The sequence below is a fragment of the Pseudopipra pipra genome, chromosome 15 (genome assembly GCF_036250125.1).
Source record: "Pseudopipra pipra isolate bDixPip1 chromosome 15, bDixPip1.hap1, whole genome shotgun sequence".
NCBI classification, from domain to species: domain Eukaryota; kingdom Metazoa; phylum Chordata; class Aves; order Passeriformes; family Pipridae; genus Pseudopipra; species Pseudopipra pipra.
This window is the reverse complement of record NC_087563.1, coordinates 7,886,043-7,899,685: the sequence shown is the minus strand read 5'-3', so window position 1 is coordinate 7,899,685 and position 13,643 is coordinate 7,886,043. Positions and strand designations below refer to the sequence as shown.

At 52.0% G+C, this 13,643-nt stretch overlaps 1 protein-coding gene across 2 annotated transcripts in view; it reads left to right on the top strand.

Annotated features, from left to right (window-relative positions):
- ARHGAP26 (Rho GTPase activating protein 26) overlaps positions 1 to 9,030 on the top strand; it is a 116,368-nt gene extending 107,338 nt beyond the window's left edge. The window contains exons 21-23 of one of the 2 annotated variants that reach the window (XM_064671654.1): positions 417 to 527; positions 3,102 to 3,193; positions 4,969 to 9,030. In XM_064671654.1, the coding sequence (XP_064527724.1) occupies positions 417 to 527; positions 3,102 to 3,193; positions 4,969 to 5,057 (292 nt within the window). In that variant the 3' untranslated portion in view covers positions 5,058 to 9,030. The remainder of the gene's footprint in view (positions 1 to 416; positions 528 to 3,101; positions 3,194 to 4,968) is intronic. The other variant, XM_064671655.1, reaches the window with a different exon arrangement.
- Positions 9,031 to 13,643: the final 4,613 nt, after the last annotated feature.

The window sequence follows — 13,643 nt, the reverse complement described above, 5'->3', positions numbered from 1 at the left end:
AATCAATGACAGTTTTATAGCACCAACTGCATGAGCACTGCAACAAGTGACATACAGAGGGGGTGGAGGCTGGTCACAGGCATCATTAATGTCCAGAACTACCAGCAGCTATTTCTGGCAGCACTGGGGGAAATACAAGGCAGGTAAGTGGCTGGCTTGCCAGCAGTGAGACCCCTCCTCGGCAGAGGGGATGATGGATCAGGGGTTAATTGGAAGATCCAGCTCTTGTTGTCCAGAGAAATGCAGATCCGGCCTTGAAACACTTCCCAAGGTCTTGGCACTTCATTTCGTAGCTGTGTCTCATGCTCTGAATATTCCCAAGGCACTTGCTATCGTCGGCTGTCGTCTCACTGTCTCTCGGTTGCTGTTTGTTGCTGTGGTTGCACGTTGATAAGGTCTCTGGTTATGTCTTGCAGCCCTCAGAATCCAAGCCCAACGTCACCCCTCTCACCGTCCTGGCCCATGTTCTCCGCGCCATCAAGTCCTATGCCCACCTCCTCTACGTCCAGCGACTCATCCCCCATCAGGTCTGTTGCACAATTCGCTTTGCTTTTTGTTGCTTTTGCTATTTCTGTTTAATTTCCCCGGTTTCTCCCACTTCACTTCCCTTTCCCTTTGCATCCTGCTCAAACCCCTGCAACACAGCTGTCTGCACTCAGCAAGAGAGGAGCTTTCAAACCCTTCTGCCCCAGGAGAGACTCTTTGATCCCCCCTGGGCCTCTGGGAATCTCCTGCCCAGGCGAGCAGGAGCTGGTGCTCACAAGGTCGTGGCCGCAGTGCCCGGTGTTGCTGCTTGGTGGTTTTCTCTGGCCACTTCAGCTCCTGAGTTGGCTTTACTCTGCTCTGCAACAGGTAAGAAGTGTACTACAAGGAGTAAAGAGCCTTTGAAAAGCACAGTCATCCCCCATTTTCTGGCCACTGCTTCATCTGGGATCTGAGGAGGGTGAAGGACATGGGGCAGCACAGGTGTTTGCTGCTCTCTGCCCACGTCTGTGTGCTTGGGCATCTCTGGAGCAAATTGGTCCTGGAAGGTGCAGATGGACCAGTGGAGGATTCCCAGTGGCCCCTGGAACAGTGGGTCAGGCTGTGCTGTGTGCCAGCCCTGTGGGGTCCCCCCGGGGTGCCAGGAGCTGGAGCGAGTGCTGCAGTGCCATTGTGCCACATTGTGGACACAGGGCCTGCACTGCAGGTCCCAGCAGACACTCAGTGTCACTGCTGGGCCATGTACTGGGTGCCCTCCAATGGAATTCCTCCTGTCTGAGCCCACCCTGGCACAGTGGAGCAAGAGGCTGTTGCCATTCCTGGCGGATCGTGGCTCCCAGTCCTTGGCAGGTGCAGAGCTGGGGCACCAATCCCTGCACTTGGGAGATGTGTCAAACCTCTTTGGTGGTGCCAGGCACAGGCCAAGCTCTTCCCCCACACCTGCAGCCACACAAATGCTGCTGCCCCTTGGCAGGGCATTGATTTGTTCTGCTGCACGTCTGCGGAGGCTGCCAGTGCGTGATGCCCTGCGAGCAGCCTTCCTCCTCAGGGACAGGCTCAGCATCCTCCAGGTGCCCACAGAAGGGCAGATGGGTGACACTCTGGAGTGCCATGCTGGCCTTGGACCATGCCTGGAGGCAGGAACTGAACGAGAACAACCATCAGGGTCCCCAAAAGCCCCACAGGGCTTGGCTAGGCACAGTGGCAGCCAGAGAGCAGCCAGTGGGCAAGGGGCAGGTTGGGCCCAGGGACACCAGGCTGCAAGGGTTGGTTTTTGGGGAGAAAACCAACAACTTGAATAATCAAGGTAGTAAACCCGAAAATACCTTTTGTTTTTCATCTGATGGTCTCTTAAGCACTCCACGTGAGTGGTGCCTCCCCAGCAGTGAAGGACCCTCTGGAGTGGGAGGACTGTTTGCCCATCCTGGGTTTTAAGTGTTTGGGAGCTGCTTGTGTCAGGCAGCTGGAATTTTGAGAGGAGAGACCTTCATTTCAGGGCTCTCTTCACTGCAAAGCCAAAACCATTCACAGCTCCCCTGGTTTGGGGTTTGCTGTGAAAGGGAACTGGTTTTGCCACAAAGCACTGCCGCTTCCCTGGTCTTGCTCAGAGGGAACTCTGAGGAAGTTCAAGTCCTTGGAAAGATAAAAGCTGGTGAAAGCACTGACCTGAGAATGGTGACGCCTTGTTCCCCACCCCAGCAGCTCCCAGGGGCACTTCCAACACTTCTCTTGGCCGTGTCCCAGCCGAGCAGCCTGCAGAGTGCTGGATGGAGCCGGCTGGTGGGGTGGCCCAGTGCCTGGGCAGGTTGGCACTGTCACCGCCACCGTCACCGTAGCGTGGCAGTGTCCCAGCTTTGCACCAGCCTTGCTCCAGCCCAAAGCCATGAGGCTCCATGTGTGGGGACAGCTTTGTATGCCTGCACTTTGCTGGGGGGACCGTGAGGTCCCTCATTTTCCCTGCTCTGTCAGTGGATCGCTCCATTCCTGGCTCTCTGCACTCTGATTCCCTCCCCCGCAGCGTGGGCATGCTGACACTTCCAGCAAAATCTAACGGCTGTTAAATCTTTTTTACCTTCAGGTACAGTCTCTAAAGAAGTGCAGCAAATTCTTCATGGACCTCCTTGGTTTTCTGTTTTGAAATACCTTTCCCCCAGTGCTGATTTTTCTTTGAGAAATCTTGTGGTTGCAGCTGCACCCGGGAGTGATGGGTTTGGCAGAGCAGGGCTGGTGACACCTTTGCTCTGTGCCAGCCTCTGGTTGGTGATGGCCCCTCAGAGACTCACAGAACATTCCAGCTCCAGCCCAGTGCCTGGAGTTCTCCTGGGGACCTTGGCTTGGGCTGCTGCTGTGTGGGCACCAGTCTGGGCTCTAGTCCTCATGGTGCCAGCTGGGGTCAGATTGGGATTTACCTTGTGGTGAAATGTGGCTCATCCCCAAGAACCTTCAGCCTCATCTGGTGTCTTCTTCATGCTTCCCCCAAGCAGTGTAGCCATGGACCCTCACAGAGCAGCAGAGGCCTTTGGACCCCTCTTCAACAAGCACGTGGCTGCCCCTGGGCACAGCAGGGGGTGCTGGTCTGTCTGGGTGGTTTTGTACCAACCTCTGCCCTCTCTTTGCAGCTCCCCACTGCGCAAAGCCCGCGCGCTCTACGCCTGCAAAGCCGAGCACGACTCGGAGCTCTCCTTCACGGCCGGCACCGTGTTTGACAACGGTGAGTCCTGGGGGTACATGGGCTCATTTTTCAGTGCAATATTTAGGATGTAGTTCCTGGAGTGTTGGGAAAGCGGGATGGCAAGAGCTGTGCCCGGTGCCACTGGCAGAGCAAGGCTGTGTGACCGTGCCAGGTCCCTCCCATGGGTACGGACCCCTCTTCTGAGCCATTCCTGGAGGGCTTCTGGGTAGAAGAGATTAGATTCCACGTACCAGCACCAGAAATATTCTGTGCAGTTGCTGTCGTGTTTCATGCAGAAGATGGAAAAGTATCATGTGCTTTGTCCCTCTGGATACTGAGCACTGGAATAGGTGGGCTTTGCTTAGTGAAAGACAACATTAATGAACATAGATTTTTCTGTTTCCTGCACCAAGTATCTGTGCCCCATGGAACTGAGCAGCTCTGGCTTAGTTATAATCCCAGTGTAAAGAAAAGATTTTTTACTACTTTCCAAGTAGTTCTTGGCTTTTATATGTTATGCATTGTCATTTGGGAAGCTGCTACCACAGACACTGGTTTTGCCCTGGGATATAGAGGAGAATACAGCAGAAAGGGGAAGATAATGAGTCCATGTGAATTAAAGACAACCCCTCATCTAAGCAGCTCCATAGTCATCTAATAAATAAACATGGTCTCCCCTTTGAGAGCCCGTGGGAATCAGAGCAGCTCGGAGGGGAATTAGGAGGGGAACAAGTTTGAATTAAATACATTATGTTTGCTGATAAAAATCAATGGATTATTCAAGGGAAAAAGTACACAGTGTGTTCCAGTCACTCAGCAGCGCAGTCGGGGCTCACGTTGGCTGGAGTTAGAACCAGCACAGCTTGGTGGGAGTCTTGCTGTGATCAAGGGGCTTTACAAACCCCAGCAAAGGCAAACAGATCTCAGAAATACATGCAGACAGGTACTAGTTGGACTTTAAGCTTTGTGACCAAGCAGCAGCTTAATCCAATGGGGATACTGGGGTACTGCTGCCCACAGTGAGCAACACCCACATGGTCAATAATGGCACATTTGAGAGCTCTGGTTAAACTCGTGTCTTGTCCAGGTTGGTTCCAGACATGGCGTGAACAGTCAGACCTGCAGAGTCACGGGAGGCTGGGGCAGCTCCGAAACACTGCATCGGTGTAGCCCTGGCCTGGCTCCTGCAAAATCAGCAAATTTGCAGGAGTTGATTGAATAAAGAAAGGCTTTTGAGGACTGATCAGGTTTCTGGTTGCACACAATCAGATTGCAGGGTTTGCTTTCCCGCCGGGAGCATTCGCTAATGCAGTTTCCCTCCCAGACTGGGCCAAGGCCGAGCCGGGATGTGCAGGGTTACGATGTGACCATGCTCTCCAACCTCAAAGAGATTTTAGCCCAAATCTGGAGAAAGTTTTGAACCCCTGTTTTTATCCCAAATGCTTCACTTCCCTCAGCCCAGCAGCTCCAGATAGTATGTGGACACGCCATCTGCAGCTGAGTGTGCGGCTCACTTGGTCTTGTGGTGGGATTCACTTGGGGAAGGAAAGGCCGAGGAGTCCCACGGGAGAGCAGGCACAGACAGAGCACTTCAGCTGTCTGAGCCCCTTGGTGTGTTCACAGAATCATCAAATGGTTTGGGCTGGAAGGGACCCCAAAGCTCATTTTTAACTCTGTTGGTTTTCCTTTCTTAAAAATAAACACAAATTAAAGGTCTCACTCTCTTCCAAGAGCAGCTTTGATGTGGTCAGCACACAAGGAGCAGCAGCCCCCGTCCCCTCCTGTAGTGACCTGCCCTTTCCTTCTCTCCACAGTTCACCCATCCCAGGAGCCTGGCTGGCTGGAAGGGACCCTCAATGGCAAGACAGGATTGATCCCTGAGAACTATGTGGAGTTCCTATAACTGTGGGTTTGTGCAGTGCCACTGCTGAGTGTTCCATGGTATCCATGGTGGAGTCCTGCAGGCCCCTGTGTGACGTGGGGTGAGGACATCCCTGTGCCCGCTGGATGGATGTTTGTGTGGATCATGACATGCTCCTCTCCTCCCGGTGTGCGCTCCAGGGCTGCATGGGAGCAGTCCTGGGGAGATGGAGAGATGCCCGAAGCCTGCATCCCAGTGATGAGAAAACCAGGAAAGGGACAGCTCCACACTGCAACCAAGTGCTCCAAGGGGCCGAGCCTGCAGACTGTGAATGGCACAAGAGCCCCTGAGCAGGATGTTCCTCACAGCAGGACCGTTCACTGGCTGCATGGAGCATCAGTGGGAGCTGGGGGACCCCCACTCACCAGTGTTCCTGCCAAGGAGGAGCGACCAGCAGCGAGTCCTGTGCTCCCAGATCCTTCCCTGCATTCCAACCGGCCTGAGCGACACTCTCCATGCTGCCAGGGAGCACCCTGACCTGACCTTGGGGGCAGGGGAAGGGTTGGGGTGCTTTTGGCTGACACCAAACCCCAGGCTGGGGCTGCAGCAGCGCTTTGAGGGGGCCGAGCCCCCGTGGTGACTTGGGCAGCCCCGGTGAGGCGACCGCCCTCCTCGTGCCACCGCAGTGCCGGGTCTTGCAGGCGAGAGCGAGCCCTGGGTGGGCTCTGTGGGGGCTCAGGGCTGGTGGGGCTCAGCAGGTGCTGGCATGGCAGAGTAAGGATATTTTGGACCAAACCTCTCAAACTCTTTTTTTTTTTTTTTTTTTAAGGATTTTGATTTTTGTGAGATAAACCTCAGTGCTGGGCGAGGCGAGCAGCCCACGCTGCCTTCCTGGTGCAGCCCCAGACAAACCCTGCTCCTGTTTTTTGGCTATTTGGTACCTCCACTTCCTAATTCCCATTGCACAGACACATCCATGCTCCCACCAGTGCCCAGGCCGCTGATGTGCCGTGTTGAAGCTGTGTCTGCCACTCTCCAACGCTGTTTTTTAGGCATCTCCTTGCTTGCAGCCTGGTGTGCTGTCTGTCCGTGCCAAGTCTGTGCAGTGCTGCTTGTACAAGGTGAATTATTTCCATCCTCACAGAACATTTGCTGTTGGTGTGGCCAACCTGGGATCTGTGGAGAGCAAAGGACGAGTCCTTCAGCTCCATCTGCCCTCAGAGGATGCTCCTGCCTCCGTGGACACACTGTGAGGGCTCGGCAGAGCGAGTGTGCAAGTCCCTCATCATTCCAGATCATTTTTACAGGGGAGGGTGGAAGAAGGAGCCCTGTTTGACTGCAGAGCCAGGATATTGAGAGCTGGAATTATTATATTTTATAAAAGAAAGTCTCAAAAGAACCCCCAGCCCGCGGTGGTGAGTCCTGCACCAAAGCGACGCTGCCGCCACCCTGGGGATGGATGTCGTGGCTTTTTGTAATAATTTTTAAGACTCTGAGTGACTGAATTGCTGTATGTGTCACTTTTTATTTTTGAAAGAATTAATGTATAAATAGAGTATCTTAAAATATTATGAGGGAAAGATCTATATTTGATATTTTTAGAAGAGCTGTAATGAGAGAAGTGAAGGACATTTGAAACCGGTCACAGAGACGCTCCCAAACACCCTGATCCCCCACCTCCCCCAGCCTTGGGCTGCTGCTTCGTTTGCTCTGTGGTGTCACTGAGAGAAGAGGGAGCTGAAATTTCAGCCTTGTTCATGTTTCTTCCACAGTAATTAAACTTCCTGGGCTTTTGTCTTGGGGGAAAAAAAAAAAAGAGGAAAAAGTCCATCATTTTTTTTCTGCTTTCCGGGGCAGGCAGCACAGATTGTTCCCAGGGGATCACACCCTCTCCATAACACCCCAGTGCCTTGAGGGATGCTCTGGGCTCCTCACCTGCCTGGTGTGGTTTCAGCAGGGGTGAAGTTCCCCACCTGCCTGGTGGTCTCTGCTCTGAGGTGTTAGAAGAAGAGGGTGAGAGGTTTGTAGTATTTCAGTGTTTCAGTGGCACATTGCTGGTTCATGTCCATCCTTGGATTTAATAGTCAACATTTGTGCTCTTTCTTGGTTTTCCTGAAGCTGAGGATGGGGCCAGTCTTTATCCAATCCTGGCATCAGATGGGGCTGGGCTTTATCCAGCCCTGGCATAAGATGAGGTCTGGCTTTATCCTGCCTCGGCATCACTCCATGGCTGCGGCTGGTGCTGGGACCGTGGGGCTGCTTGGAGCTGGCACTGGCCCTGCCTGGGGCAGGTGTAACAAAACACCTTCCCAGAGGGTTAGGAGAGGGATGGGAAGGACTAATGGAAAGGATTTTTTTAAAATGCTTAATATTTCCTGTCACCACTCTTTGCTTTTGTTTGGGACTGTCCCATCCAGAGCTGCTCCTCCATCATCACTCCTGCCTTCACGGGATGCTGCCAGAGCAGAGAATGCTGTGGATGAATGGGAATTGCAAACACGCCAAAACCACTCCAAAAGGCATTATTTAGGGACACGGTATTTAAGGGCCTGTTTAGCGATGCTGTGTGAGCACCAGCACAGCCCACCCGGTGCCAGGAGGCTGTTGCCAGCCGTGTCCCCACAAAACCTTTCCATGCAGTGTCCCCCTTTGGCTCCTCAGATGCTCCTGTTACTCTGAGACAGGAGTAAGTTCCTTTTCTGAGGCACATGAGAGCTTTTGGATGTGCTACCTAGAGGGTTTCTGGGAACAAAAGTCCCATGCAGACATATTTACAAGACGTCTCCTGGAGGAAAGGGAAATCAAGCCTAAGTTATTGCTCTTACAGGAGAGCCAGTGGAATATTTTTTTTAATTAAAACTTTCCAAAAAGAAAAATTTGGCTGGAACGCTTACTAAATGTTCCCTTTTTGGGCCAGCTTTAATAGTGTCGTAAACATCAGTTTATTCCAAGACAAATTAAAGATAGGAAATACTTTTTTAAACCAGCCTGACAGGGCATTTGATGCTTAATATTAAAGTCATCAGTCAAAGTGATACGAAAGCTGGGTGGTGGCACTGCCCATGGGCAGAGCCTCTCTCATGGTCCCTGGCCTGTCATTTCGGGCATTAAACCAAAAAAAAAAAGAGATGGTGCAATAATATCTGTTGGAACTGACATTGGACAAGTCTCACGGCGCAGCCCTGCCATGTTTCAGGTCAAGGACACAAGTCTCACAAGTTGGCCATGGCCAGGCCACCACGGGCCAGCCTTGGTCCCAGTGTCCCAGTGGCCACTGACACATGTGGTGTTTCTGAGGTCCCCACAGGCCTGTGGTCAGGCTGCCCTTGTCTCTTTACTGATTTTCGGGAGTTTTGAATCAGCAAGTGAAGCAACTCAGATGGTTTGAGAGCGCCCAGACTACTGCCAGCGCTCCTGTCACACCTCCCAGTGCCATGCTGGGCGCTTTGGGTGAGGTGGGTTGGATCAGGTTGGGTTTGGGATTGTGTTGGGTTGGGTTTGCATTGGATTTGGGTTGGATTTTACTTGGATTGGTTTTGGCTTGGTGTTGGGTTGCACTTGGATTGGGTTCGATTTGGGTTGGGATTAGGTTGTGTTGGATTGTGGTTGGATTAATTGGGTTGGGCTGGATTTGTTGGGTTGTGGTTGGGTTTGGGTTGGGATTAGGTTGAGTTGAATTGGGTTTGGTGTTGGTTTATGGTTGGATTGGATTGGGTTGGATTTGGGTTGCAGTTGGACTGGGGTTCCAAAAAAAGCATCCAAACCCCCTGGTTCATTGACAGCAGTTCAGCACATCGAGGGATCAGGTGGGTCTGTAGCCAAGGGAAGACTTTACCTGCACAAACCCAGAGCCTGGTGGTGGAGGGACATGGTATTTTATCAGCAAGCATGTGGTATTTTAATTATTCTAATGAACCATAAACCTCAAAGCAATTATAGTTTGTACATTTGGGCTAATTCAAAATTTTAGCTTTTGGGAAATAAAGATTAAAAGCAAAGGGGTTTTTTTAAGAAATAGCTGTTTAAGGCTCTATTCTCTGGGTGAGGAGCTGATTGTTTGCAGATGAGCTCGGCAAAGCAGCTGGTAATTTAGCACAATGCTGACGGCTCACAAGGTAGCACCTACCTATTACTTATTGTAAATCCTCCCTCCTGCTAATGAAGCTTATTCTGCTTCTAAACCTCAGACAAAAGGGTCTAGAAAAATCACACCTGGGCTCTAAACTCACTGACGCATGCAGGAAGGGGGAAAAGTCTGCATCAGCTGGGTGTCCTGGAGACCAGCCGTGGGCTTGGATTAGGAGGGGATGGCAGAACACGGTCTGGAGGTGGGAGCGAGGTGGAGTTTGAACAAACCCATCTCCACAGGGAGATTTCTGTGTCCCTGCTGCCGTGGCTCCATCTCTTTGGGAGACCCTGCAGCCCTCATTGCCTGCTGCTCCCCCCTCCCTGCCCTGTGCTGGGGTCCAGGGCAATCAGATAATTAAATATCTGCAGATTGGTCAGAGCTTTCCTTCACAACCACCTGTGAGTGAAGAGCGGTGGAGGAGTGACGGGTGGTGAGAGAGGCTCTGGGAATGAGCCCCAGAAGGGCCGGAATGTAGGAGTGAAGAAACCCTCGATGAAAGCATTTCCCTGGCACAGGGGGCTGGAAGGGGCCTCAAAGACCATCTTGTGCCACCCCCTGCCATGGGCAGGGACGCCTTCCTCTAGACCAGGTTGCTCCAAGCCCTGTCCAACCTGGCCTTGAACACTTCTAGGGATGGGGCAGCCACAGCTTCTCTGGGAAACCTGTGCCAGGGCCTCACCACACAGGGAAGAATTTCTTCCCAATATCCAATCTAACCCTACTCTGTCAGTGTGATGCCGTTCTCCCTTGTCCTGTGACTCCATGCCCTTGTCCAAAGTCCCTTTCCACAAACACACCTAAAGGTAAGTTCTCCTTTCCAGCTGATGGCACCGTGGGCTGCCTGGGCTGGTTCCCGCTGCTCCAGCAGCCAGTGAGGATCTTTTCCCAAGGCTGCACTGGGAAGTGCTGCTGTGCCCGGCCCTGCCGCAGCGGGAGGTGCCCACGGCCGGCTGAAGGGTCCGGGCTGTGCCGGTGAAATTCCATGGCCCTGCAGCCCATCCGGCCGGGATGCTCTGCTGCTGCGGCAGCTGCGGGTTGTGGGTTTGGTTGTAACTCGTCCTTCCAGCCGCTGCCGGAGCAGCTCTTGTGCAAACAAGCTCATTCTAATGCTGTTTACCTACAATGACTCCTGAGGGAGAGCTACCGGCCTGGACGGCAGCCAGCGCTGGGCTGAGCAGGGAGTGTCTGCCGTGTCCTCCTCACCCAGCTGAGCCGGACGGTGACACTTCCACCGGGATCCGGTTCCTGTGCAGGGCTGGGGGGCACCGGGGGCACTGCGGGACGGGGGCTTGGCTGCTCCTGCTTGGCCCTGGAGCTGCTCCTCGAGCCCCAGCTGCCTTCCCTGTCCTGCTCCCATAGATCCCGGAGATGTTATGCTGCTTTCTAAAGCTTATTAATTTTGCTGCAGCCATTACCTATAATAAATATTTCTGGGTCTGGGAGATGCACGTGCTGCTTCTGCCTCTAGGGTTTTTTGTTGATTAGGGTTTTTTTTTGGGGGGGGGGATTGTTTTGGGGCTTTTGCGTGGGGGGGGGTTGGGTTTTTGTTGGTTCGGTTTTTGTTTTGGTTTGGTTTGGTTTGGTTTTTTTTGTTGTTGTTGTTTTGTTTTGGTTTTTTTATTTGTTTTTTTTTGTTTGTTTGTTTTTTGGTTTTTTGGGGGTTTTTTGTTTTTTTTTGTTTTTTTTTTTTTTTTTTGGTTTTGGGGGGGTTGTGGGTTTTTTTGTCGTTTGTTTGTTTTTTTGGTGTTGTTTTTTTTTTGTTTTGGTTTTTTTTTGTTTTTTTTTGAATTTGGGGTTGGTTGGGTCTTTTGTTCATTAATTGTTGCTGTGTTGGTACCTGAAGTGCTGCTGCTCCGAGCGCCGGGGCTGCCCTCCAGCCACCCGGAGCAGAACCAATTACACCACCAGATCCTAATCGAGCCGCTGTTTATTATTTATTTCCCCAGCAACGACGATATATTTAGCCCAGCAGCTTTGAGCTGTTTCAGCCCCATTATGCTCAGCAAATCCCAGCAGCGTGATGGGAGGGAGCGCTGCCCAGGGAAGGGATAGCCGAGGGGCACCAGCACCATGAGCCCCCCGGGACGCCAAGGGGGAACCCCCGACCTCCCCTTGCCCCAGAGAGGGGCTGCGTTTGCCCCTGGGCAGTGGGTGTGGGTGGGCGAGGGACTGACCCACACGGGGGGAGAAGCATCTCTGCACAAGGGGAGGGTGTGAGAGCCTCGTCCCTCGGGTTTTCTTTGGCTTGCCAAGGGTTGGGTTGGGCTGGTTGGATTTTTTTAAATTATTTTTAGTAATTGCTCTGGTCTGAGCCTTGTAGGCCAGTCCTGTGTTTGTTTGGGGTAGGAACACGTGCAGCTTGGCTGCAGCTCGGCTGTGGAAGTTCTGCCTGCGAGCCAAAAAGGGAAAAAAAGAAAAGGGTGTGAGAGAAATGAGGAATTAAAAATGCTGGGGTTTAATTTTGGATGGGTTCTTGCAGGAGCCTGGACATGGGTACGCTGGGGCCAAGGCAGTCACTCTGGGGGGATGGGGACAGCAGGCTCAGCCCCCTCCCCATGACTTGTGTCACTGCCTGTACCCCTGCTCTGCAGCAGTTCCCTGTGCTCAGCTCCTCAGGGACGCATTTCTCCCATGTCCAGTCCCTCAGAGATGCATCCCCCTTGTGCTCAGCTACTTGGGGACACATTTCTCCCATGTCCAGTCCCTCAGAGATGCATCCCCCTTGTGCTCAGCTCCTTGGGGACACATTTCTCCCATGCTCAGCTCCTCTAGGCCACAGCCTCCCCTGTCCAGCCCCTCGGGAACACAGTCCCCTATGCTCTGCTCCTTGGGAACACATCCCCTGTTCCCAATGCCCGTCACTGGGCTCACCAGGTCACTTTTCCCAGTCTCACCCTGTCCTCCTGCATCAGCCATGCAAATAGTGCCCACATGAGATGCTGCCTCAGCTGTTTTCCCCCTACCTTTTCATGTGGTTTGATCTCAAAGCAGCAGATACCATAATTAGAAGGACTCTACTTGTTATTTTTTAAACTCAGAAGTTCCCTGTTGTGACCTCAGAGAATATCCTTAATTATGCTTTGGAGCTGTGCCAGGTCTGTGATGGATTGGATAAGGATATTTACCCCTCCTCCAGGTTGATTTTTATCTGCTTTTCCATGGACTCGGGCATTGGACATCAATGAACTTCTTATCCCTTCAGAGGGTTCCTCTCCCTGTGGCTCCTCCAGTCTCACTTTGACAAGTTCAATATTTACATGTTTTTATTTTAAAATGGACATGCAGTAGACATATTATTTTCAGGTCTGCCAATATCAAAATTATCTGTAACCCTGACAAGGAAATGAACCAAACTTGTTGACATGTGACCCCATTGCCCAGAGAAGCTGTGGCTGACTCATCCCTGAAGTGTTCAAGGTAGGTTGGACAGGGCTTGGAGTAACCTGGTCTAGTGGAAGGTGTCCCTGCCCATGGCACGGGGGTGGAATGAGATGAGCTTTAAGGTCCCTTCCAACCCAAATGAGTCTGTGGTTCCATGAAACGGATCTGGCCAGTGCCTTTGTGCAGTTCAGCATCCAGCTGGTGCCAAGATGGGTACAGGTACCAGCAGAGACACCCCTGGAATGAGTGTCAGCTGGGTCTGAAGGAATGACTACATCTTGGATTTAGGGACTTGAAATGGTTTGGATCCCTAAGGCAGCACTGCAGGACCTGAGCTTGCAGAGTCCTGGGTTCCCTCCCAGACTAGTTCCTGATCGTATCTTGATAAGAACACTGGCAATGTCTGGGATAACCATAACTTACAGCCAAGGAGTCTTTTATTCTGTAGAATCCCAGTATTTGTGCATTATGTGGCACAGCTCTGTGAGCTCCCACTGCAGTGGGGAGACAGCCACGGACAAAACGGCCCATTGGGGACTGTCCCAGGGACAAACACAAACTCAAGAGCTCAAATCTTAAATGTCAAAATTGTAAAAATGGCATTTAATGGCGTCTTTTCCAAACCAGTCTGAAATGCCATTGTTTTATTGGGATAATATGAACACAACAGAAATCATGAGTTGCCATCTCATGCTGGGCTTCATCCGAATTTCTTGGAAGCTAAGGATAGAGCTCCAGAAAGCAAGTAATTGCAAAATAAGGCAGCAGGTGAGGGAGGGCTGCAGCCCCATGGCCCCCAATCCGCCCTCCCAGGGCAGGGCAGCACCATGGCCACGCTGCAGCCACAGCCAGTGTGGTGGGACAGAGCACAGGAGGGGCAGAAATCCTGCAAGGAATCAGAACCTGGTCCACAGATGTTTCTGATGTCAATGATTTTATAAATGGAATGGGACAAGTGGGATTTCATGTGGAACATGAACACATTGAGGACTTGATGCACTTGCCATGAAGCTGGAGCTCATGAGACACAGAGCAGTTATATTATCCTAATATCTGATGTTGCTCCTTAAAAAATCTTTCCACAATTGTTTCACAAATAAACGCGGTTATCATAAATC